This window comes from Neoarius graeffei, chromosome 2 (genome assembly GCF_027579695.1).
Source record: "Neoarius graeffei isolate fNeoGra1 chromosome 2, fNeoGra1.pri, whole genome shotgun sequence".
Taxonomy (NCBI): Eukaryota; Metazoa; Chordata; class Actinopteri; order Siluriformes; family Ariidae; genus Neoarius; species Neoarius graeffei.
Window position 1 is genome coordinate 107,544,352 of NC_083570.1, and position 24,784 is coordinate 107,569,135.

Consider the following 24,784-nt stretch of genomic DNA (forward strand, 5'->3'; position numbering starts at 1 on the left):
TGCGCGATAAATGTTGCAAGCTATATACACTATATACAAACTATATATATAGAAGCTATATCCACCCTAGGAATACTGACCTATTTACCAGAAACAATCCAAAACGGCGAGGAATTGACCGAGAAGAAGCGATTTTTGTTGAACTGCTCATTTAAGAATTAATTAGTCCACAACTTCACTAATAATTGTAATAAAGCAAATCTGGGTAGGAGTTATATGCACCCGAGGTAGCCCTATCTTCGTGCCAGAAAGAATCAAAATCGATGAAGAATTGAGGGAGAAGAAGCCATTTTCATGAAATGTGAACGACAGACAACACACGATGGTATATGCTCATTGCCTGTCGGCCAGATGAGCTAATAAGTAAATCATCTACATATTAGGCTAGTGTTCAAGTTCCATAAATTGCTGAAGATAAAGGGGTAGGGATAGGAAAGGTAAGGCAAAATGGTGGCTCAGTGGTTAAGCCATTGGGTTACTGAATAGGTGGTCATGAGTTCAGATCCCAGAACCACCAGTCTGCCACAATTGGACCCTTGAGCAAGACCCTTAACCCTCAACTGTTTAGTTGTACCCTATCTGAATTATAAGACCCTTTTGATAAAAGTGCCAGCTAATTGAATAAAAATGTTTAAAGAATGTGTAAAAAATGTAAACTTGATCCTTCCTGGAGATCCGCCAGGTAGATTAGGACCAGAATTCTTGGACTTGGCCCCACAACAATCTTCTTGAAAGACACCAAATCCTTAGAAGCAGGACTATAGATGGCTGCTTGATGCTTGTTTGTCATGCAATTCTATACGAGGTCAGTCTGTAATGTTCAATAACTGCCAACATCATCCAGTCTTCCTTGCTACAGGAGACTTATTATGTCCTAAATCTTCAGAAGTCCCTGCATATAAGTGTCAAGCATAGATTATAGTAAACAGGTTCTCATCAGAAACGTATCAAAGGGCAGGAAATCTCAAGAAGCAGGACTGAAAACCCTTAATAGAAGTTGTGAGTTCTATTTGTATCAAATAACAAACTTTAAACCAATAACTCTGTCTACAATGCTGATTAGTGGCTATTCGATCTTTGGTGCCAAATCTTGCTAGATGATGTATCACTTGGTTTGAAACCCAAGCTTAACAAATCTAATCCAGCTATATAACATCATCTGGAATATTTTAAATTGATTTTGGGACTAAACTTTGCAGGGCTATTTGTTTGGGCTTAAAAGAAATGTCTTGAATGAGACCAGATCTAAAGGAGCATGATTAAGAACTGCAATTTGAAACTAAACCGCATCAGTAGGTAAGTCTACATTACATTAAATTTAATGGCATTTACAACCCCGATTCCAAAAAAGTTGGGACAAAGTACAAATTATAAATAAAAACGGAATGCAATGATGTGTGAAGTTTCAAAATTCCGTATTTTATTCAGAGTAGAACATAGATGACGTATCAAATGTTTAAACTGAGAAAATGTCTCATTTAAAGAGAAAAATTAGGTGATTTTAAATTTCATGACAACATCACATCTCAAAAAAGTTGGGACAAGGCCATGTTTACCATTGTGAGACATCCCCTTTTCTCTTTACAACAGTCGGTAAACGTCTGGGGACTGAGGAGACAAGTTGCTCAAGTTTAGAGATAGGAATGTTAACCCATTCTTGTCTAATGTAGGATTCTAGTTGCTCAACTGTCTTAGGTCTTTTTTGTCGTATCTTCTGTTTTATGATGCGCCAAATGTTTTCTATGGGTGAAAGATCTGGACTGCAGGCTGGCCAGTTCAGTACCCGGACCCTTCTTCTACGCAGCCATGATGCTGTAATTGATGCAGTATGTGGGTTGGCATTGTCATGTTGGAAAATGCAAGGTCTTCCCTGAAAGAGATGTCGTCTGGATGGGAGCATATGTTGCTCTAGAACCTGGATATACCTTTCAGCATTGATGGTGTCTTTCCAGATGTGTAAGCTGCCCATGCCACACGCACTAATGCAACCCCATACCATCAGAGATGCAGGCTTCTGAACTGAGCACTGATGATAACTTGGGTCGTCCTTCTCCTCTTTAGTCCAAATGACACGGCGTCCCTGATTTCCATAAAGAACTTCAAATTTTGATTCGTCTGGCCACAGAACAGTTTTCCACTTTGCCACAGTCCATTTTAAATGAGCCTTAGCCCAGAGAAGACGTCTGCGCTTCTGGATCATGTTTAGATATGGCTTCTTCTTTGAACTATAGAGTTTTAGCTGCCAACGGCGAATGGCACGGTGAATTGTGTTCACAGATAATGTTCTCTGGAAATATTCCTGAGCCCATTTTGTGATTTCCAATACAGAAGCATGCCTGTATGTGATGCAGTGCCATCTAAGGGCCCGAAGATCACTGGCACCCAGTATGGCTTTCCGGCCTTGACCCTTACGCACAGATATTCTTCCAGATTCTCTGAATCTTTTGATATTATGCACTGGAGATGATGATACGTTGAAACTCTTTGCAATTTTACACTGTCGAACTCCTTTCTGATATTGCTCCACTATTTGTCAGCGCAGAATTAGGGGGATTGGTGGTCCTCTTCCCATTATACTTCTGAGAGCTGCTGCCACTCCAAGATGCTCTTTTTATACCCAGTCATGTTAATGACCTATTGCCAATTGACCTAATGAGTTGCAATTTGGTCCTCCAGCTGTTCCTTTTTTGTACCTTTAACTTTTCCAGCCTCTTATTGCCCCTGTCCCAACTTTTTTGAGATGTGTTGCTGTCATGAAATTTCAAATGAGCCAGTATTTGGCATGAAATTTCAAAAAGTCTCACATTCAACATTTGATATGTTGTCTATGTTCTATTGTAGCCCTGTGATGACCTGGCGACTTGTCCAGGGTGTACCCCGCCTTTCGCCCATAGTCAGCTGGGATAGGCTCCAGCTTGCCTGCGACCCTGTAGAACAGGATAAAGCAGCTAGAGATAATGAGATGAGATGTTCTATTGTGAATACAATATTGGTTTTTGAGATTTGTAAATTATTGCATTCCGTTTTTATTTACAATTTGTACTTTGTCCCAACTTTTTTGGAATCGGGGTTGTAGTAGACGCTCTTATCCAGAGCAGCCTGGGGTTCGGTGCCTTCCTCAAGGGCACTTCAGCCATTACTGCTGGTCAAGGGAATTGAACCAGTGACCTTTTGGTTCCAAAGCAGCTTCCCTAACCTTTTATGGCTCAATGACTTCTTTCCTGCCTGGTTTTATGCTATGCTATGTTCTCTTGATGCCAGTGGTCCCAACCATGGTAGGGAGGGTGTACCACTTACTCCTTGGCCCAAGTCCAAGAAATCATCTCATTATCTCTAGCCGCTTTATCCTGTTCTACAGGGTCGCAGGCAAGCTGGAGCCTATCCCAGCTGACTACGGGCGAAAGGCGGGGTACACCCTGGACAAGTCTCCAGGTCATCACAGGGCTGACACATAGACACAGACAACCATTCACACTCACATTCACACCTACGGTCAATTTAGAGTCACCAGTTAACCTAGCCTGCATGTCTTTGGACTGTGGGGGAAACCGGAGCACCCGGAGGAAACCTACGCAGACACGGGGGGAACATGCGAACTCCGCACAGAAAGGCCTTCGCCGGCCATGGGGCTCGAACCCGGACCTTCTTGCTGTGAGGCGACAGCGCTAACCAGTACACCACTGTGCCGCCCTCCAAGAAATCGGTTCCATGTATTTTGATGGTATCTCATACCCAGATCTCCAGATGTCAGTTCCATGTATTTTGATGGTATCTCATATTGGTGCAGAGAATGCTATATTAGGATTGTACCAAAAAGTAAAAAAAAAATTATAGTATGAAACTTGTCAAAAATGTGCAAGTGAGAAGTAGAAACCTTCCAGTTGTTAAAAATTCCATGCAAAAACCAGATCTTCTGCATAAGAGAAATCAAACAAGACATCAGATTTTCTTAAATGCTTTATTGACAAGATCCCCTTGCAGGTGGGAGCAGGGTTTGATGGGTCACTCTGGAGAACCAGACATGTCTGAGTAGAACCAAGCAGCCTGAATGCACTGAAGAGCTGCTCTTATCCCTCAGTCTCCAATCAGACTTTGCAGAAAGTCCTGCTTTTAAGCCTGAGCTTCATGAACATACCCAGATCTCCAGAACCACCACAGTGCCATGCTCCTACTTGCCTCACTAAAGGAATCGCTTATAATTATTTTTTAAATCTAAAGCTGTATTCTATGTGCCGAAGTCTGAAAGGCCACAATACTGCACAACCAAATAATTTCTTCATCTCAACAGACCCAAATCAACTCGAGAAATCAGTCAGTTCTGTGGTCCTGAAGGAGCAGGATTGAAGAACACTGACCTTAAAACTTGATTATCTAATTTTAAAATGGTTTCTCTCACACTTTTGGCACAATAGAACATCATCTAACCACTTGGAAAGATACAAATTATAGAAGTGTTATCTGAGGACTTTGTGAAATTTTAGATTCTGGAGTTGATTAGTTATTGGACTAATGCTGATTTGATGTATTTCGTGATGTCGGCCTGGACTTCAGAAACGTTCACACTTGGAAACCACCTCATTATTGGCTTTCCATCAGGGCCCACCAGAAACTTCTCGAAGTTCCACTTAATGTCACTGATTTTCACTGGCTCCCAAAACAGTCTGCCAGTGGGGTTTCCAAAGCTGTCACCGGCAGGTGGGCAGGCATTCTGAATAGGTAGAAAGAAGGATTATGTTAATCCCATTTTAATTTAACTCCAACTCAATCTACCATCTTGGGTTTTAAATGCATGACCGTCTCGGTTCTGGCTGATGAATTAATCGTAGCTTTGCATGCTTGCTTTTTCTATATGAATAGTCGTCTACAGCTGGCTTGCAAAGATCCTTCTGTAGCTTTGCAATGACTGTGCTCTTTTCGAGCTATTAGGATCAGGACTTCTATGAAATAAAAGATGCTTAAACCTGAAGCTTGGGTTATTACCACATGGGTTATTACCTTCAGGAAAGTGAAAAGGCTTTGCTCCTTTTCGCCATTCACATCACCACGTTGAAAGAGTTGGAAGTTTGGAACAAATCCTTTGCCTGGACGGATATATCTGTGAATGCAAACAGAGAAATGCTAGATCAAAGTAAAGAAGACATGTTTCAAAGACAAACCATATCAGGGTGAGGTGGAAGAGCCAACGTTTATTATATTATGTTATGTTATGGCCGGGTTCTTGCCCGAACTGATAATCACATCATCGGATTTTCTTTGGCTAATCAGGCACAAGGTATGCCACAACACTTGCTGGAGCAGTTGGGGGTTAGGTGCCTTGTTCAAGGGCACTTGAGCCAGTCCTTCTGGCTCAAGGAATCAAACCAGCAATCTTTTGGTCCTAAAGCTGTTTCTTTTAAACATTTGGCCATGGCTTCCCCAATATTATTTACAGCGGTGCTTGAAAGTTTGTGAAACCTTTAGAATTTTCTATATTTCTGCATAAATATGAGCTAAAATATCAGATTTTCACACAAGTCCTAAAAGTAGATAAAGAGAACCCAGTTAAACAAATGAGACAAAAAAAATTATACTTGGTCATTTATTTATTGAGGAAAATGATCCAATATTACATGTCTATGAGTGTCAAAAGTATGTGAACCTTTGCTTTCAGTCTCTGGTGTGACCTCCTTGTGCAGCAATAAGTGCAACTAAACGTTTCCGGGAACTGTTGATCAGTCCTGCACACCGGCTTGGAGGAATTTTAGCCCATTCCTCCGTACAGAACAGCTTCAACTCTGGGGTGTTGGTGGGTTTCCTCACATGAACTGCTCGCTTCAGGTCCTTCCACAACATTTCCATTGGATTAAGGTCAGGACTTTGACTTGGCCATTCCAAAACATTAACTTTATTCTTCTTTAACCATTCTTTGGTAGAACGACTTGTGTGCTTAGGGTTGTTGTCTTGCTGCATGACCCACCTTCTCTTGAGATTCAGTTCATGGACAGATGTCCCAGCATTTTCCATTAGAATTCTCTGGTATAATTCTGAATTCATAAACAGGCCCAAACCATGATACTACCACCACCATGTTTCACAGATAGGGTAAGGTTCTTATGCTGGAATGCAGTGTTGTCCTTTCTCCAAACAGTCATTTAAACCAAAAAGTTCTATTTTGGTCTTATCCGTCCACAAAACATTTTTTCCAATAGCCTTCTGGCTTGTCCACGTGATCTTTAGCAAACTGCAGACGAGCAGCAATGTTCTTTTTGGAGAGCAGTGGCTTTCTCCTTGCAACCCTGCCATGCACACCATTGTTGTTCAGTGTTCTCCTGATGGACTCATGAACATTAACATTAGCCAATGTGAGAGAGGCCTTCAGTTGCTTAGAAGTTACCCTGGGGTCCTTTGTGACCTCGCCGACTATTACACGCCTTGCTCTTGGAGTGATCTTTGTTGGTTGACCACTCCTGGGGAGGGTAACAATGGTCTTGAATTTCCTCCATTTGTACACAATCTGTCTGACTGTGGATTGGTGGAGTCCAAAGTTTTTAGAGATGGTTTTGCAACCTTTTCCAGCCTGATGAGCATCAACAACGCTTTTTCTGAGGTCCTCAGAAATCTCCTTTGTTCATGCCATGATACACTTCCACAAACGTGTTGTGAAGATCAGACTTTGATAGATCTGTTCTTTAAATAAAACAGGGTGTCCACTCACACCTGATTGTTATCCCATTGATTGAAAACACCTGACTCTAATTTCACCTTCAAATTAACTGCTAATCCTCGAGGTTCACATACTTTTGCCACTCACAGATATGTAATATTGGATCATTTTCCTCAATAAATAAATGACCAAGTGGCGGCACGGTGGTGTAGTGGTTAGTGCTGTCGCCTCACAGCAAGAAGGTCCTGGGTTCGAGCCCCGGGGCCGGCGAGGGCCTTTCTGTGCGGAGTTTGCATGTTCTCCCCGTGTCCGCGTGGGTTTCCTCCGGGTGCTCCGGTTTCCCCCACAGTCCAAAGACATGCAGTTAGGCTAATTGGTGACTCTAAATTGACCGTAGGTGTGAATGTGAGTGTGAATGGTTGTCTGTGTCTATGTGTCAGCCCTGTGATGACCTGGCGACTTGTCCAGGGTGTACCCCGCCTTTCGCCCGTAGTCAGCTGGGATAGGCTCCAGCTTGCCTGCGACCCTGTAGAAGGATAAAGCGGCTAGAGATAATGAGATGAGATGAGATAAATGACCAAGTATAATATGTGTGTCTCATTTGTTTAACTAGGTTCTCTTTATCTACTTTTAGGACTTGTGTGAAAATCTGATGTTGTTTTAGGTCATATTTATGCAGAAATATAGAAAATTCTAAAGGGTTCACAAACTTTCAAGCACCACTGTATTATAGTACTTGTAAAAGTTGGTACATTACAGATATTCACAATATAATTTTTTTATTATGTTAACATGTGATCATAAAGGTTGTGTAGGGCTCCCTCCTGAGTTCTAGCACACACGCTTCCAAACCCAGTCACTTCCTGTTATATGAAGACTCGTTCATGCAACTCTTTGCATGGTCTTACCAGTACATTCATTGAGAGAGTTCTGAGCTGTTGTTTCATGTTTGCTAATCCTGAAGAGATGTCGTAAGAACGGTTTTGGAGGGGAGCGCATAGTGGAGATCAGGATAGAGTTGTGGTCTGCAGGGATATGGTTGGCCAAACATGTTGATGGGCAAGGATCAGGAAGTTAATGGGGCCTGTGGTGGTGATGCGAGCTTGGAGATAAAAATTTGGCTTGAGGGGCACCAACAGAGTGAGGTCGATGAGACTCTGGGTACAACTCCGATTCCAAAAAAGTTGGGACAAAGTACAAATTGTAAATAAAAACGGAATGCAATGATGTGGAAGTTTCAAAATTCCATATTTTATTCGGAATAGAACATAGATGACTGTGGCAGCGGGGGCGTGGTCAAGCGCCGGTCTGTGACAGGAGGGCGGAGTCAGGGAAGGTAAGTGGCAGAATCACTTCACCTGAGAGCAATTAACCTGTGTTTGTGTGTCTTCCCAGTGACCGCGCCCTATATGAGGAGGGAGAGTGAGAGCGGAGGTAGCTCATCCCTGAACCAGACGCCGGTTGTGTGTGTGTCTGTCTGTTTGAATGAATTATTGTTTAACTGAAAAGTCTAGCAATAAAACACTATTTTGGAACCTGGTCTCTGTCCTGCCGTCCTCTGTGCTCCACCCACACATAGGGAGGCCTACAGTGGTGCTGAAACCCGGGAAAAGTGGAGCACCAACCCAGCAGCCCCATGGAATCCTCCCCGTTCACCGACCTGGTCCACGCCCTCGCCACGGCTCAGCAAAGCCAGCACCAGGCGCTCGTCACACTCCGAAAGGAACAAGAACGGCGCTTCGAAGCCCTGGTGCTGGCCCAGCAGGAAGATCGCAAGGCGTTCCGGCATCTCCTCGCGTCGGCGGGGCCCACCAGCGCTCCGGCCGCGGGCCCGTCTCCCCTCACTGTCACCAAGATGGGCCCGCAGGACGACCCCGAGGCGTTCCTCACGTTGTTCGAACAGGTCGCCGATGCCTCGGGGTGGCCGATGGAGCAGCGTGCGGCGCGCCTCCTCCCCCTGCTCACGGGAGAGGCACAGCTGGCCGCGCTACAGCTCCCCGCCGACCGCCGGCTGGCCTACACGGACCTCCGCCGGGCCATCCTCCAGCACGTGGGGCGCACACAGGAACAACAGCGCCAGCGCTTCCACGCGCTGCAATTGGAGGAAGTCGGCCGGCCGTTCGCGTTCAGCCAGCAGCTCCAGGACGCCTGCTGGCGGTGGCTGAGGGCCAACGATCGCGACGCCGAGGGAATCGTCGACCAGGTGGTACTGGAACAGTTCGTCGCCCGCTTACCAGCAGGAACTGCGGAGTGGGTCCAGTGCCACCACCCGGCGTCGCTGGATCAGGCAGTCGAGCTGGCGGAGGATCATCTGGCGGCTGTCCCGGCGGCAGGACAGCAGATGACATCATCTCTTCTCTCTCTCTCTCTCTCTCTCTCTCTCTCTCTCTCTCCCCCTCCTCCTGTGTCCCGTCCTCGCCCCATTCCCCCACCGCGGAGGCGGGGGCCGGCACCACCCCAGCCGGCCCGCCGCACCCGCGGTGCCCTCCCGTTTCTCCCTTCTGTGTCTGTCTCTCCCCCACCTCAGGTGAGTGAGCCCCAGATCACTGGTGCAGAGGGAAAGCCCGGGCCGGTTTGCTGGCACTGCGGGGAACCAGGCCACCTTCAACAGCAGTGCACAGCAATGGAAATGGGCGCGGTGGTTCGGATCCCCGACGCGCCAGAGGCCGCCCTCGATCGGGCCGGAGTGTATCGCATACCGGTGAGTATCCAAGGGGCTACATATCAGGCGTTGGTGGATTCTGGTTGTAATCAGACCTCAATTCGCCAAAGCCTGGTTCAAAACGAGGCATTGGGGGGAGCACAAGGGGTGAAGGTTTTGTGTGTGCACGGAGATGTTCACCGCTACCCTTTGGTGTCGGTCCACATTATTTTCAGAGGGGAAAAATTTATAGTGAAGGCGGCGGTTAATCCTCGCCTTACCCACTCTTTAATTTTGGGGACGGATTGGCTGGGATTTCGGGGGTTAATGACGTACCTAGTAGACAGTGGGTCCTGCCAATTGACAGGGGGAGGTCCCGGTGTCGCTTTGGCGGGAGCAGCTGTCACAGAGCCGTCTACGTCATCTCCGCGTCAGAGTGAGGAGCCGCCGGCTCCTCCTCTCTCTATTGGGGAATCCCTCGCGGATTTCCCATTAGAGCAGTCGCGAGACGAGACTCTGCGGCATGCGTTTGACCAAGTGAGAGTAATCGATGGTCAAACGCTCCCACCGAACGCCACCCCGTCCTTCCCCTACTTCGCGATTTTGAAGGATAGATTATACCGAGTGACGCAGGACACTCAAACTAAAGAGCGAGTCATGCAGCTTTTGATTCCAAAGAGCCGCCGGGATTTGGTATTCCAGGCGGCTCACTTTAATCCCATGGCTGGACACTTAGGGCAGGATAAAACACTAGCCCGAATAATGGCCCGATTCTATTGGCCGGGGATTCGCGGCGATGTTCGTAGGTGGTGTACGGCATGCCACGAATGCCAGTTAGTAAATCCAGCGGCCATTCCAAAAGCGCCTTTGCGCCCTCTACCGTTAATCGAGACCCCGTTTGAGAGAATTGGGATGGATCTCGTCGGGCCATTAGATCGGTCAGCACGAGGGTACCGCTTTATATTAGTTCTGGTGGACTATGCAACGCGATACCTGGAAGCAGTGCCTCTGCGCAATATCTCAGCACGCAGTATTGCAGAGGCACTCTTCCGCGTCATCTCCCGAGTTGGAATCCCGAAAGAGATTCTGACTGACCAAGGCACTACGTTTATGTCACGAACACTGCGCGAACTGTATGGGTTATTGGGGATTAAGCCGATCCGCACCAGCGTTTATCACCCACAAACGGACGGTTTAGTGGAATGGTTCAACCGCACCCTCAAAAAGGGATATTGGCAGATCCCCTTGACTCCATTATCCCGGGAGAAAACGGCCTTTTCCACACCGTTCGGCTTACACCAGTTCGTCACACTTCCGTTTGGGCTGTTTGGGGCGCCCGCTACGTTTCAGCGGCTGATGGACAGGGTCCTCCGGCCCCACGCCACCTATGCGGCCGCATATTTGGACGATATTATCATTTATAGTAATGACTGGCAGTGGCACCTGCAACACCTGAGGGCCGTCCTTAGGTCGCTGAGGCGGGCGGGACTCACTGCCAACCCAAAGAAGTGTGCGATTGGGCAGGTGGAAGTACGGTATCTGGGCTTCCACTTGGGCAACGGGCAGGTGCGTCCCCAAATTAATAAGACAGCAGCGATTGCGGCCTGCCCGAGCCCCAAGACCAAAAAGGGGTTGAGACAGTTCCTGGGGCTGGCTGGCTACTATCGTAGGTTTATACCTAATTATTCGGACGTCACCAGCCCGCTGACTGACCTCACTAAAAAGGGAGCGCCAGATCCGGTCAAGTGGACGGAGCAGTGTCAGCGGGATTTCTCTGAGGTAAAGGCTGCACTGTGTGGGGGGCCACTTTTACACTCCCCTGACTTCTCTCTCCCTTTTATGTTACAGACGGATGCGTCGGACAGAGGGCTGGGGGCCGTTTTGTCCCAGCAGGTGGAGGGGGAGGACCGCCCGGTCCTTTACATCAGTCGGAAGCTGTCAGTGCATGAGGGGCGCTACAGCACGATTGAGAAGGAGTGCCTGGCGATCAGGTGGGCGGTCCTCGTCCTCCGTTACTACCTGCTGGGGTGCCCTTTCACCCTCTGTTCGGACCACGTGCCCCTCCAGTGGCTCCACCGCATGAAGGATGCCAACGTGTGGATCACCCGTTGTTATCTGGCACTCCAACCCTTCAACTTCAAGGTGGTCCACAGGCCGGGGGCGCAGATGGTCGTGGCGGACTTCCTCTCCCGTCGGGGGGGGGGGGGGGGGGGAGTCGGCTGCAGGCCGGACAGGCGCCCGGCCTGAGTCGGGCGGTGGGGGTATGTGGCAGCGGGGGCGTGGTCAAGCACCGGTCTGTGACAGGAGGGCGGAGTCAGGGAAGGTAAGTGGCAGAATCACTTCACCTGAGAGCAATTAACCTGTGTTTGTGTGTCTTCCCAGTGACCGCGCCCTATATGAGGAGGGAGAGTGAGAGCGGAGGTAGCTCATCCCTGAACCAGACGCCGGTTGTGTGTGTCTGTCTGTTTGAATGAATTATTGTTTAACTGAAAAGTCTAGCAATAAAACGCTATTTTGGAACCTGGTCTCTGTCCTGCCGTCCTCTGTGCTCCACCCACACATAGGGAGGCCTACAATGACATATCAAATGTTTAAACTGAGAAAATGTATCATTTAAAGAGAAAAATTAGGTGATCTTTTAAATTTCATGACAACAACACATCTCAAAAAAGTTGGGACAAGGCCATATTTACCATTGTGAGACATCCCCTTTTCTCTTTACAACAGTCTGTAAACGTCTGGGGACTGAGGAGACACGTTGCTCAAGTTTAGGGATAGGAATGTTAACCCATTCTTGTCTAATGTAGGATTCTAGTTGCTCAACTGTCTTAGGTCTTTTTTGTCGTATCTTCCGTTTTATGATGCGCCAAATGTTTTCTATGGGTGAAAGATCTGGACTGCAGGCTGGCCAGTTCAGTACCTGGACCCTTCTTCTACGCAGCCATGATGCTGTAATTGATGCAGTATGTGGTTTGGCATTGTCATGTTGGAAAATGCAAGGTCTTCCCTGAAAGAGATGTCGTCTGGATGGGAGCATATGTTGCTCTAGAACCTGGATATACCTTTCAGCATTGATGGTGTCTTTCCAGATGTGTAAGCTGCCCATGCCACATGCACTAATGCAACGCCATACCATCAGAGATGCAGGCTTCTGAACTGAGCGCTGACAACAACTTGGGTCGTCCTTCTTCTCTTTAGTCCGAATGACACGGCGTCCCTGATTTCCATAAAGAACTTCAAATTTTGATTCGTCTGACCACAGAACAGTTTTCCACTTTGCCACAGTCCATTTTAAATGAGCCTTGGCCCAGAGAAGACGTCTGCGCTTCTGGATCATGTTTAGATACAGCTTCTTCTTTGAACTATAGAGTTTTAGCTGGCAACGGCGGATGGCACGGTGAATTGTGTTCACAGATAATGTTCTCTGGAAATATTCCTGAGCCCATTTTGTGATTTCCAATACAGAAGCATGCCTGTATGTGATGCAGTGCCATCTAAGGGCCCGAAGATCACGGGCACCCAGTATGGTTTTCCGGCCTTGACCCTTACGCACAGAGATTCTTCCAGATTCTCTGAATCTTTTGATGATATTATGCACTGTAGATGATATGTTCAAACTCTTTGCAATTTTACACTGTCGAACTCCTTTCTGATATTGCTCCACTATTTGTCGGTGCAGAATTAGGGGGATTGGTGATCCTCTTCCCATCTTTACTTCTGAGAGCCGCTGCCACTCCAAGATGCTCTTTTTATACCCAGTCATGTTAATGACCTATTGCCAATTGACCTAATGAGTTGCAATTTGGTCCTCCAGCAGGGCTCTACAGTGCGCACGTTTCACTCGCATTTGCGAGCGAATTTTTCGGCATGCGAACGACGAAAAAAAACCACGTGCATTCGTGCGAGGGCTTCTTGCGGCCGACAAGTTAGGAAAGCACTGAGCACAGACGCGACGAGTTTAACATTCTAAAATGTATCAAACGTTAAACTGCAAAGTATGTAAATCCAGCGCTGGATAGCCTACCTAATATAGTGTAACGAGTAACGGCCTATATTGTTGCAAGTGTGTGTGTTCAGTGTTGTGTACGTGTGTGTGTACGTGTGTGTGTGTGTGTGTGTGTTCTGCCTGCGCCTTGCTCCCTGTCTGTAGTTGCGTGCATTGCCCCTGTCTTGCACCTGCGGTGGTTCCCATGGTTGCCCGGGGGGGGAGTGAAAAAGTTAAATTTTTTTGCTGTTCTGCCACATCTTTCTGTGATTGCCCCTCTTTCCCACGGTTGTATGTTGTGGGTGTGGCATTAGGTGGGAAAAGTGCTTTTTAGGGATTCATCAGATCATTCAGCTGGGAGATAACTGAGAGCTGGTTCGGACCAAGCTGAGAAATATATTCGCTATGCAGAGAATAACGGCGTTTTTTAAAAGCAATGATGGTGGAAGCAAGAATAAAAGAACAGACAAGGAAGAAAGTGTAGGGAAGAAAGCTAGAACGACGGGAGAAGGTGCGGGAAAATTATATAATGAGATGGAAAGCACACACCCCAGTGCAAACATTTAGATGGGAACATACAACACAGCAGAAAAACAAATAATATACAGTATATCCAAATGGTGCATGTCACAACACAGCAGAAAAACAAAGAATATATATACAACTGGGCGTGTTGAGGTGCAGATGTTAATTGCACACAGGGGCGTATCAAGCTTTCCAAAAGTGGGGGTGTTCTGGAATGGGGAAGCCATATCATTAGAAATCGGTTTATGGCTATATACACGCCCGGCATGTACACTGTGATGTACTGTCAATAACCGATATGGAACTTTTTCATACCCATGGTCCATGGATGCAAATGAAAGGGAGGACAGCAGAAAGCCTTTAAATCCAGTTGACTCCAGCCAAGTTCTGCATTTCATGCAGAGATCTATCATGTTGGGTTTTGGTGTTGTTACTGCCAGGGCTATGTAATTATTCAGTAAGTGAAGGCAAAAAGTATTGAGTGATAATTCTAGGTAACAGGATACTGTTCTATAACAGAGATGTCAGTATTGCTGCCTACACTGGTATACACTGATATAAACAAAACCAAAAACTTGACATAGCCCAAGAAGTCATACACAGTGTATAGATCATACACCATCATGCATAACAGTTTGGACTGGGATCGCTTTGTGTGAGCAGGAGGCATGGCTAATCAGTTCATGTTGGAGAAGCGCAGCATCCTGGAAGGACCTCTTTAGTATAGCATTCAAATAAGACGGGGCAGTTCCTGCTTTTAATGTCTTTAATTATTCAAACTCGTGTACAAAACTTGTTTGCATCATGCATTACATCAGGTTTAATGCATAAAATTTGAAAATGATGCAATAGACTACACATACAACAAACACTTAATGGCCAAATAACATTACTGTACAACAATTATTGAACATTCATTCGATTTGAAATGCCTTTAAATCTCAATTGAAAAAAACTTCTAAAAAGTGATAAGCAGTTATAATGCATGAAAAGTAGACTTGGTATAAACACACACACTCGTAATAAAAAACTTGCCTCAACTGACTTTACAACTAGTAACTACTATTAACACAATCTTTTAGGGCATGGCACCTGGGTCAACTGTTTGAACGACGGCATCGCAAGCGCTTTGAGAAGGGTCTGTGTGCAAAGCCGCAGAGCCAGGCACAGTAAGCACCGCATGTGACATCAAACCTGGAACGGTGAATCAGGAGCGGTAAAACTGGTGTTGGCTCTGCAGCTCTGCAGACAGATACTGTATTATTGAGCGCTTTCGGCATGCTACGCAAACTGGCTATTATATTCACGCAACTGCTGATTGGTCGGGTGAGAAAAACTGTTTTGAGTCCGTTGCGTGGCTGTTTTTTGTCTAACGTTATGGCAATAGTTTACTTCCTTGTTACACATTTTATAGTAGCTGTATAATTTTCATAATGATGTCATTTTAATCTGACAAAAGTGCGGGGGATGAAATTGTGTTTCAACAAAAGTGGGAGGGATGAAATGTACGCATCCCCCGCGGGTGATACGCCCCTGATTGCACATTAGTTATAGAAACTCAGTTCAGCTACAAAACTCAGGATATTGCACTGTATTTGGTATTGCATTGTATTGGGTATGGATGTAAAAGTGTAGAAATATAAAATATACAAAAGCTATAAAAACTAAAAAGTTGCTCTGTGAGGTTGCACTGTAATAAGTATTGCACTGTATCGGGTAAGTGTGAGAATATTGTCCTTTTAGGTCCTTGTTGGTGCATTGTTGCACCTGCCAGAAGTGGCATCAGTCAGTGCATGTAATTAGCCTTTTTCACATTACATCACTTGCAGAAGAACCTCACATCCGTTTTCAGCCTTTTGAATGGAAGAAGAGGCGGCATGCTAATCTGCTGGCTAACAAGTAGCAACCATAGAAAGTCAGTAAACTTCCTTTCCAAAACAAGGCAGATAGGTGACTGGAATGGTCGCTAACAATACATAATGATAAACAACAATGCACAATATTATTATCAGTCTTATCTGTGAATGACACAGTTTTGTTAACATATGTTGCTGCCGTATACCTCTTCTTCCATTCAAAAGGCTGAAAACGGATATGAGTTCCCCTGCAAGTGACGTAATGTGAAAAAGGCTAATTGTTCAAGGTGGTTATGGCCTGTGGGAAAAAACTGTTTTTGAGTCTGTTGGTCCTTGCTTTGATGCACCTGTAACGCCTGCCTGAGGGCAGCAAGTCAAAGAACTCAGAGCCAGGGTGGGAGCTGTCCTTGATGATGTTGTTAGCTCTGCTGAGCTCTGCTCTCTGTTTAGCTACTGTTTGTTCATTCATTCAGTTGTTCGTTATTCATTTGTTCGTTCATTCATTCATTCGTTCATTCATTCTCAATTGAATTTTGCGTTTTATGTGTTGGTGTGTCTAAGGTTTGCGCTGCAATAAACCTTTAAAATGAAAACCTGCTTGTGCCCCCATTTTTTTCCCTGTGCTCCTAAAATTTTTAACTTCGGAGCATGTGTACTCCTGAAAAAAAAAGTTAGTGTAGAGCCCTGTCCTCCAGCTGTTCCTTTTTTTGTACCTTTAACTTTTCCAGCCTCTTATTGCCCCTGCCCCAACTTTTTTGAGATGTGTTGCTGTCATGAAATTTCAAATGAGCCAATATTTGGCATGAAATTTCAAAATGTCTCACTTTCGACATTTGATATGTTGTCTATGTTCTATTGTGAATACAATATCAGTTTTTGAGATTTGTAAATTATTGCATTCTGTTTTTATTTACAATTTGTACTTTGTCCCAACTTTTTTGGAATCGGGGTTGTACATGAAGATGTGGTGCACACGGCATTGCTTGTTTATGAGGATAGGGTGTGGAAGGTGGGGACAGTCTAGTTGGGAACCATTATCAAAGGATACAGGTTTTTATTTTGGAATGTAGCTTTCTCTATGGATTACAAAACCCATGAAGCAATACCAATAATGTTTTATTGTTTTGCAGGTGAGGAGCTTTTTTTTTTTTTAAACCTCAGTCTCTAGACATTAGCAAGTCTGCCTGAGATCTGTGTCTATCTAAACAACTTGACACTGAGGCAAGTGTACACATGGTGTTTACACAATGTTCAACTGGTACCTATTTGCTTTGTGGCTCCAGTGCAAACCTGAAGAAACCAAATTTAGACAAGAAACGTTTTGGCTGATTAATCACATTGAGTATGAGTCTGTGAGAGGATGTGCAAGTTCCTGTTCCCCCTTAAAGTATGTAAGTAAGTACTGAATGAGTAAGTGTTAGCAGTAAGGTAACCTGACTTCTCATGTAACATTTAATTATGAAGTGATGAAAGTAGACTGTAGTTGTAGGGTGGAATTAGCAATGAACCATTTCTGCAAGGTCACATGGCAATTGTGAACTTGGGGTCTTCTTGCGAACAAGCTGCCTTCTCTGATTAAAAACTGCTGAATGATTGTGTTTCCCAAGTCAACCCATGACTCTCGATTTATAATTTGACATTTCCTAAATGTTTAGATCCAGGCTAAAACCTCAGCTCAAAGCTACTTACTTTAGGATGGATAAGATCTCATGATTAGCCCCAGGTTCCTGTTTCCCAAACTGATTACAAGGAAATCCGAGAATGATGAAGTTCAGATCTTTTAGCGTCTCCTGTAGTGCATTCAGTTCTGAGTGAAATAAGAAAACAGTGCTTTAGGGAGATTTGGAAAGGCATCACATCATATATTTGTTTCTCTTTTTCACATGATAAGGGAAAGCAAGCAAAGAGTGACCGACTGGTGATCAGATACCAGAGGCATCTGCTCAAATATTAATGTCTTGCATCCTGGTACCTTCATGTTTCAAAGAAGCTTTCTTGAAACTCTTACCCAAATACTGGGATGTAAGTCCTCAGAAGGTGGCCACATTGACAATGAGGACATATTTCCCAGCATACTGACGGAAGGGAATGTATACACTGTCATTCAAGCTCTTCGCTCCATAGTCGAATATGGAGCCTACCACAGCCTGGTTACATAACTGTTGAGAAACAGAAATTCTTAGTTACTGTGTGTCATATGTGCATGGGAAGCCATGGCCTAATGGTTAGAGAAGCAGCTTTGGGACCAAAACGTTGCTGGTTTGATTCCCTGGGCCAGCAGGAATGACTGAAGTGCCCTTGAGCAAGGCACTTAACCTCCACCTGCTCCCCAGGCTGATCTGGGTATGTTGTATGTCACTCTGGATAAGAGCATCTGCTAAATGCCATTAATGTAATGTAATATTTGTGTGTCAAACTCTTTTTAGGTAATGAGACACGTTACAGTTGGTCCAAGGTCAAGTGGGCCAGATCGAGAAAAATCAGTTTAGTGACCAACAATATACAGTACGGTATTAACATCTTTCAAATATTTCAAGTTAATAGCATTTATCTGAAAGGTACATTCTGAACAAAGAAACGGACTGAAGATCGAGTACAGTGGTTCTCAAACTTTTTTGTAGCCAGCGATCCTTTAAACTGTAAAATAAATTCTACGGACTACCACTGTATAGATTTATTTCATGAAAATTCTTAAAAGTTTTAAAAATTATTTTTGGAGCAGTCGAACTTTCTATATTTTCCTGAAATTTCCACTGATAAAACACATCAAGTCTGAGTTGACGTCGATGCTTGGACCCTTAAATATAATAACTTTGATAATGTGACATTGTGATTTCCACCAGCGTAACAAAATGGAGAAACAAGTCATGGACCCCCTGGCTATGTTTCACAGACCCCACTTTGAGAACCACTGATCTAGGATATTATTCTATCCACATTCACTGGATATGAGGAATTGTGCGCTCTGATTGGCTACTCTACTACTAGGCTATCAGCTCATATACCGTGAGTAGAGAAAAACAAAATGGCAGCGCGTGTTGCTGAACCAACCGAGGACCAAATAAAAACTCTACTCGAAAACAAAACTCCCAAAAAAATACAAAAAAAAATGGAATGAAAGTATTTGATGGTAAAAACATCCATCCATTATCTGTAGCCACTTATCCTGTTCTGCTGAGTCACAGGCAAGCTGGAGCCTATCCCAGCTGACTATGGGTGAGAGGCGGGGTACACCCTGGACAAGTCATCAGGTTATCACAGGGCTGACATAGGCTACATCCACACGACAACAGCAACGAGATTTTTTTTTTTTAAATATTGCGTCCACATGGGCAACGGATCAGTAAAATTTCAGGTACATATGGCAACGCAACGCTTGCTGAAAATGATGCAATACACATGCCACACCTCTACGTGCGCTGTAAGACAGTCCCATCGGAGACACCAGAACAATAGAAGTAGACGCATGCGCATAAACCCCTTCTTCTGTAGCATTAGCCACATAAAGTTTTGATTATTAATCAGTAGCGTAAAACGAAAGACGCTGAAAGAGGAATGAATGGGGGTAGATGGAAGCCAGTATGCCAACATTCTGATATCCTCCAGAATTCTTTAATGGTCCGGAATAAATTGAATGCTACACGTTGATGGATTACTTTGTTCTTCTATGCCCTTTTTGAGGAATGTATTGTCGGACTTAAACCAACATCTGAAGAGGTGAGATCGCTCCTTTTTTTTTTCCTATTTTTGCTGGCGGGATTGTTTTTGTTTTTGGAAAGCGCACGGGCGGTGCGCGGTTTGGTACTGCTTCCGCAGTGTTTGGACTAAAGACTCTGCCCTAAGGGCTATTCTCTCACTCTCTCTCTCTCACTTTGCACCATTACACAATACATATTCACAGTGAAAATATTTTGTAAGCGCGTTTCATGAACCAAGTTATAGGATTTGTTGACAACTCGCATCGAGTTCGTTACACTTCTACCCGGCGTGAAGCACTGACAGTCATGTGGTTGTGACATCATCGTAAACAAATCCGTTCTACTCATCCAGACGACTTCGCAACGGCGCCGTTGCCAGATTTTTTCACTCTGGAACCCGTTCTCAAAAGATTTCGTTTTGAAGCACCCAAAACGCCGGTGCCGTGTGGACGCCAGGCCGAAACGATAAACAATTTTATCAGATTCACCTGAATCCGTTGCCGTGTGGACAGGGCCATAGAAAAGCACAACCATTCACACTCACTTTAGAGCCACCAATTAGCCTAACCTGCATGTCTTTGGACTGTGGGGGAAACCGGAGCACCCGGAGGAAACCCACAGAGACACGGGGAGAACATGCAAACTCCACACAGAAAGGCCCTTGTTGGCCGCTGGGCTCAAACCCAGAACCTTCTTGCTGTGAGGCAACAGTGCTAACCACTACACCACCGTGCCACCAGTAAAAAACTATCTTTTTGTATTTTTAAAAAATTATCACATTTTTCACAAGTTGCTACTGTCATTTCGCCGGTTTGTTTATCAGAATTAGAATCAGAACCAGAATTTGTCATTGTATGAAGTAAAATCTAATCTTAAAGTGCAAGATGACATAAAAATAGAGCGCGCGCACACACACACACACACACACACACACACACACACACAAAAAACACTCCACCCACACAAGACCACATAAAATAGAACAGTATCCAAAACATACAACACACACAACATACATAAAAAAAACCCATAAAGTGCATAACACACACACACACACACACACACACACCCTAACCCCACTTCTTCCCCCTTTTCCCCCTTCCTCTCTTCCCCACATCTTATTCTTTTATATTTGTATATGTAAATACTTAATTTATTTAAATTTATCTAGAAGTTTTCTCTATTTCTTTTCTCTGTTTATCTAATGATGCTGCTGGAATCTTAATTTCCCTGAGGGAGCCCACCCAAAGGGATCAATAAAGTTTTATCTAATCTAATCTAATGCATTTGTTATTACTGCACTATTGAGGTGGATAACTAATAATAAATAATAAACAACAGTCAACAAGGAGTGGGGTTAGTGCATGTTTACATTCAGCAGAGTTATGGTTTGTTTACATTTTAAGCAGAAATTATTTTGTCAGATGTTTTGTATAAAGTTTTTATCAAATTTGCAAAAAATAAAAATGCTGTTTCTCAAAATCTGGTGAATGTGGATAGAACGAAACAGTTATTCCATGAAATTGAATTGTACATGGCTTATAGCCAACTCAGTGAAACGCGCCTCGTCGGCTATCAGCTCATGTACGACTCGATTTCATGGAATAACTGTTAAATATAAAACTCTACAATTTAACCAAAAGGTTTCTGAATTACTTTTTTCGATTGTTGTGTTACAACCTGGATTTAACTGGGATTATAGCTACTGTATGCCATTGAATTGGAAGGGAAAGTGTACATAGTTTGCACAATTATTTACTAATAAAAAAAAAATTTAAAAATTTATGATTGCACAAGTATTTGCCCCCTGTTGCTCTGAAGCCCTGAAATTAGTTATTTTGGAAAGAGGTGCCATGCCAATGTTAAATATTTAGCTTTCTAATGAAGAATTACAATCATTTCTAACAATTTCGTTTGAGAAAATTTTCAATTTGATTCCAGTTGATACAGTTGATGTTGGATTAGAACATGTATTGGGCTGGTTGTAGTCCATACATTCGATTTTGCTGTTCCAGAGCAAAATAGTAACAGGTGATTTACTGTAAAGATAATGGACAAACCTTTTTCTTTTGTAAATTTGTTGACGCCAATATGGACTGGTTAACCAAGTGGCCATTCAGTGACAGTAACAAAAAAATTCCATTTAAGTCATCGCTAAAGATGGCTAATAATTATCCAGAACCCTGAGATCTTTGGTTGGTGTTTGGGACAGTTCTTGTTTTTGAATGTGTGCCAAAAAGTGCCCAAAAGTAAACACCGCCCACCCCACCCACTATCAGAAGTAAGCTGGATTCTAACTTGGACTGTGTCACATTTATAATCACTAATGTCATCTGAAAAATAAATATGCTGAGACTATCCAAACATTGCAGCAAGCTAACCTTTGGTCCATGTTTTCACAGCGTTTCAGCCAAGTTGAATAACACATCTCATTCACCTCAGTCAAATACAGTGGAATCATTTTGGTGATATTATGATATAATATTTGTGATAGCTTGTGATGGATTATAGTACTGTGTAAAAATCTGAGGTCACTGTAAAAAAAAAATGCTGTAGAGCAAAGATACCATCAAAAATAAAATTAAATGTTTCTACATTTAAAAATACTATACAGTAATAAACTCAAAGGGCATTCAGCAGAATGCATAATGCTGCCAAGCCACATATTTGCGTCAAAATCTAATCAATTGTTCCTTGACCCATGGCCCACGTTTCCTGAAAATTTCATCAAAATCTGTTTACTACTTTTTGAGTTGCGTTGGGAAAATACAAACAAATGGAGGCGAAAACATAACTTCCTCCAACAACATTGGCAGAGGTAATGAAATGGTCAATATCTGGTGTGATGACTTTTGCTTAAACCTATTAAGAGTATCAGGTACAGTTTTTGCAGTTTTATAAGGAAATGAGCTGGAAGTTTTCCTGAACATCTTTTAGAACCAGCCACAGTTCTTCTGGAGACTTTGACTGTCACACTCGCTTCTTAATTTTGCACCAGCCTTCATTTATGTTTTTTTTTTCTTTTTGACTGAAAAGTAGCTTCTTATATAATATGTGAAAAACAATAGGGTGTCTAAGATTTATGCACAGTACTGTGTATACACTCCCAGTCAAATGTTTGGACACATTTGATTGATTCTATACATTTTATTGGTAAATGCTTCTGCTTGAAATTTGTTTCTAAGCCAAGTGAAAGTTTTTTTTCTGAAATTTTTTTTTTACTTAAATAAGTAGTTTTCATTTAGTTCACGTAGAGAACAGCCAACAAGTCCTTACCCCTAAGTGTTGGGGAAGTTTATGAAAAGCCTCCTGGGTGAAACTCCTTCATGAAGCTGGTTGAGAAAGTGCTGAGTGCGTATCATCTAATGTTTTGATTTGTTTAACCCTATTTTGGGTCACAGTTTATTTCCATTCGTGTTATTGAGTAATTGTGTAAAAATATTGTAAAATTGTAGAAAATAGTGAAAATGATAGCAACTAGAAGGGCACTCGGTAGAGTCCATTCCTCCACCAAGCCACATATTATCAACATTAAAATCAAGTCACTTGAGCCTAGGATAATATTAAAGCTGTCCACCAAATTTCATCCAAATCCGTTCACTACTTTTTTGGGAACAGACAAAAAAAAAAAAAAATCCTGGATCCACATACATATCCGTATTTATATCAAAATCTGATCATTTGTTCCTTGGCCCATGGTTCACCTTTCCTCCAAATTTCATCCAAATCCATTTGCTATGTTTTGAGTTATGTTGGGAACAAACAAACAAAAACGAATGGAGGCTTAACTGTAATCTCCTCCAACCAAGTTGGCGGAGGTAATAATAAGACCATGTATGAGCAGGGGTGTATGTATTTTTAGCTTGGTGATATAGTACACACTGATGAAGGCTAATTCCTGTTCAGGAAAATGATTGAACTTGTGTCCTGTTCCATTATCCTTCATGAAAATGATGTGAAGTAGCACATTGTTGGAAATTCTTCACTATGCTACAAAATATTGTATAAAAATAAATATACAGAACTGTACTTTCCCTTGTCATTGGAGTGGCACCATCAAGAGTATATCGTTTGTCATTTTAGTTTTACTCTGAAAGTTTATATTAAAGATATAAATATTGTCCTTAAGGTCCAGTGATGTCCCTGAAATTCTTTTTAAAGGTGTAACGATGTGCTACCCTAGCAACAAGGAAATGTATTTCTGAGACTGAAGCTAAACTACCACAGTAGTGCTGTTTGTAGCAGGTAGGCAGGCATTTTGGGCATGAGGGGTTGGACTCCTAACACTCTTAGTCTAGGTTTGTAGGTAATAGGAAGGAGGACAGGATTTCGGATACAAAATCCCCATTGAGATTGCAGTTTTGCAGTGGTCACCTTATCTGCTGAGGAAAGCAAAAGCAATAAACTATTAAGTTAACCATGGTGTTACATACAAACGTGTTATTATACCATCACAGTTAACCTGTATTGTTTATTCATCAAATGCGCTTTGATGGCAATCAGCTGCAACGTCTTTTATTGAGAGAGAGAGAGACAGACAGAAAAATAACTCAGCTCCAGTCAAGTGTGTTCTTATTAGAATACTGATACCATTTAGACCAAGCATTATCATGAAGCCACATTTTCTTTTTCTCGAAACACAAATAGCTTAGATGGAAAAAAAAAAACAGTGCTTGATATAAAATCTGCACATTGTCAATCATAAATAAAAATGATGATGCACTTATACATTAATACATCATTTATCTTTTAATTAGAAAGATGTATAATACATCATGTACAATGTAAAAAAAACCACAACATCTGTAATAGTTATGTATTATTATTATTATTATTATTATTATTATTATTAATAAGCCAGTCACAATATGCATGCTTATTTCCAGCTCACACTCAGGAGAATGTGTTATAAGATTGTTATAAACGTCAGGGCTGTTAATAAGCAGACGTACCTGAGTGTTGCATCCTGCAGTAACATTCAGCTGTAAACCAGCCACCAGGAGCAGGACAGAGACCCAGACGTTTTTCTGGGTCTCCATCAGGAGAAACTCAGTTTTTCCAATATGTCTCTCTGTTCTCTCTCTTGGTCTGTCTCACTCTGTCTTTCTCTCTCTGTCTCTCTTTCTCTCCACCTCTGTCTGAGTTTAAGTCAGCTGAAACCATGCAGTCGTCTCTGCTCTCTATTGGCTGAACAGGGTTACCAGATTGCAGGTATTCACCCTTACAACCCCTAAATATATAATGGCAAGAAAAAGTAAGTGGATGTTTTGGAATTACTTGCATTTATGTTAGGGTGACCAGATTTCCCTAGTCTGAAACCGGGACACTTTTGCGCGCGACCATGCTTGTGCACAAACACCTTTTTTTTACGTAAACGTGACACTCAGAGAGGTGCTCTTATCATTTTGTTGAAGCTCACATTTATCAACATCTCAC

The 24,784-nt window shown here is 43.3% G+C and overlaps 1 protein-coding gene across 1 annotated transcript; it reads right to left on the reverse strand.

Moving 5' to 3' along the window:
- Positions 1-3,944: 3,944 nt before the first annotated feature.
- gpx3 (glutathione peroxidase 3) lies at positions 3,945-24,469 on the reverse strand. Its single transcript, XM_060911230.1, has 5 exons — positions 24,301-24,469; positions 17,659-17,809; positions 17,340-17,457; positions 4,996-5,095; positions 3,945-4,708 (listed from the first exon to the last, which is right to left on the reverse strand). Exons 1-5 carry the CDS (start codon positions 24,385-24,387, stop codon positions 4,499-4,501), a joined length of 666 nt encoding a protein of 221 aa, XP_060767213.1. The 5' UTR covers positions 24,388-24,469; the 3' UTR covers positions 3,945-4,498.
- Positions 24,470-24,784: the final 315 nt, after the last annotated feature.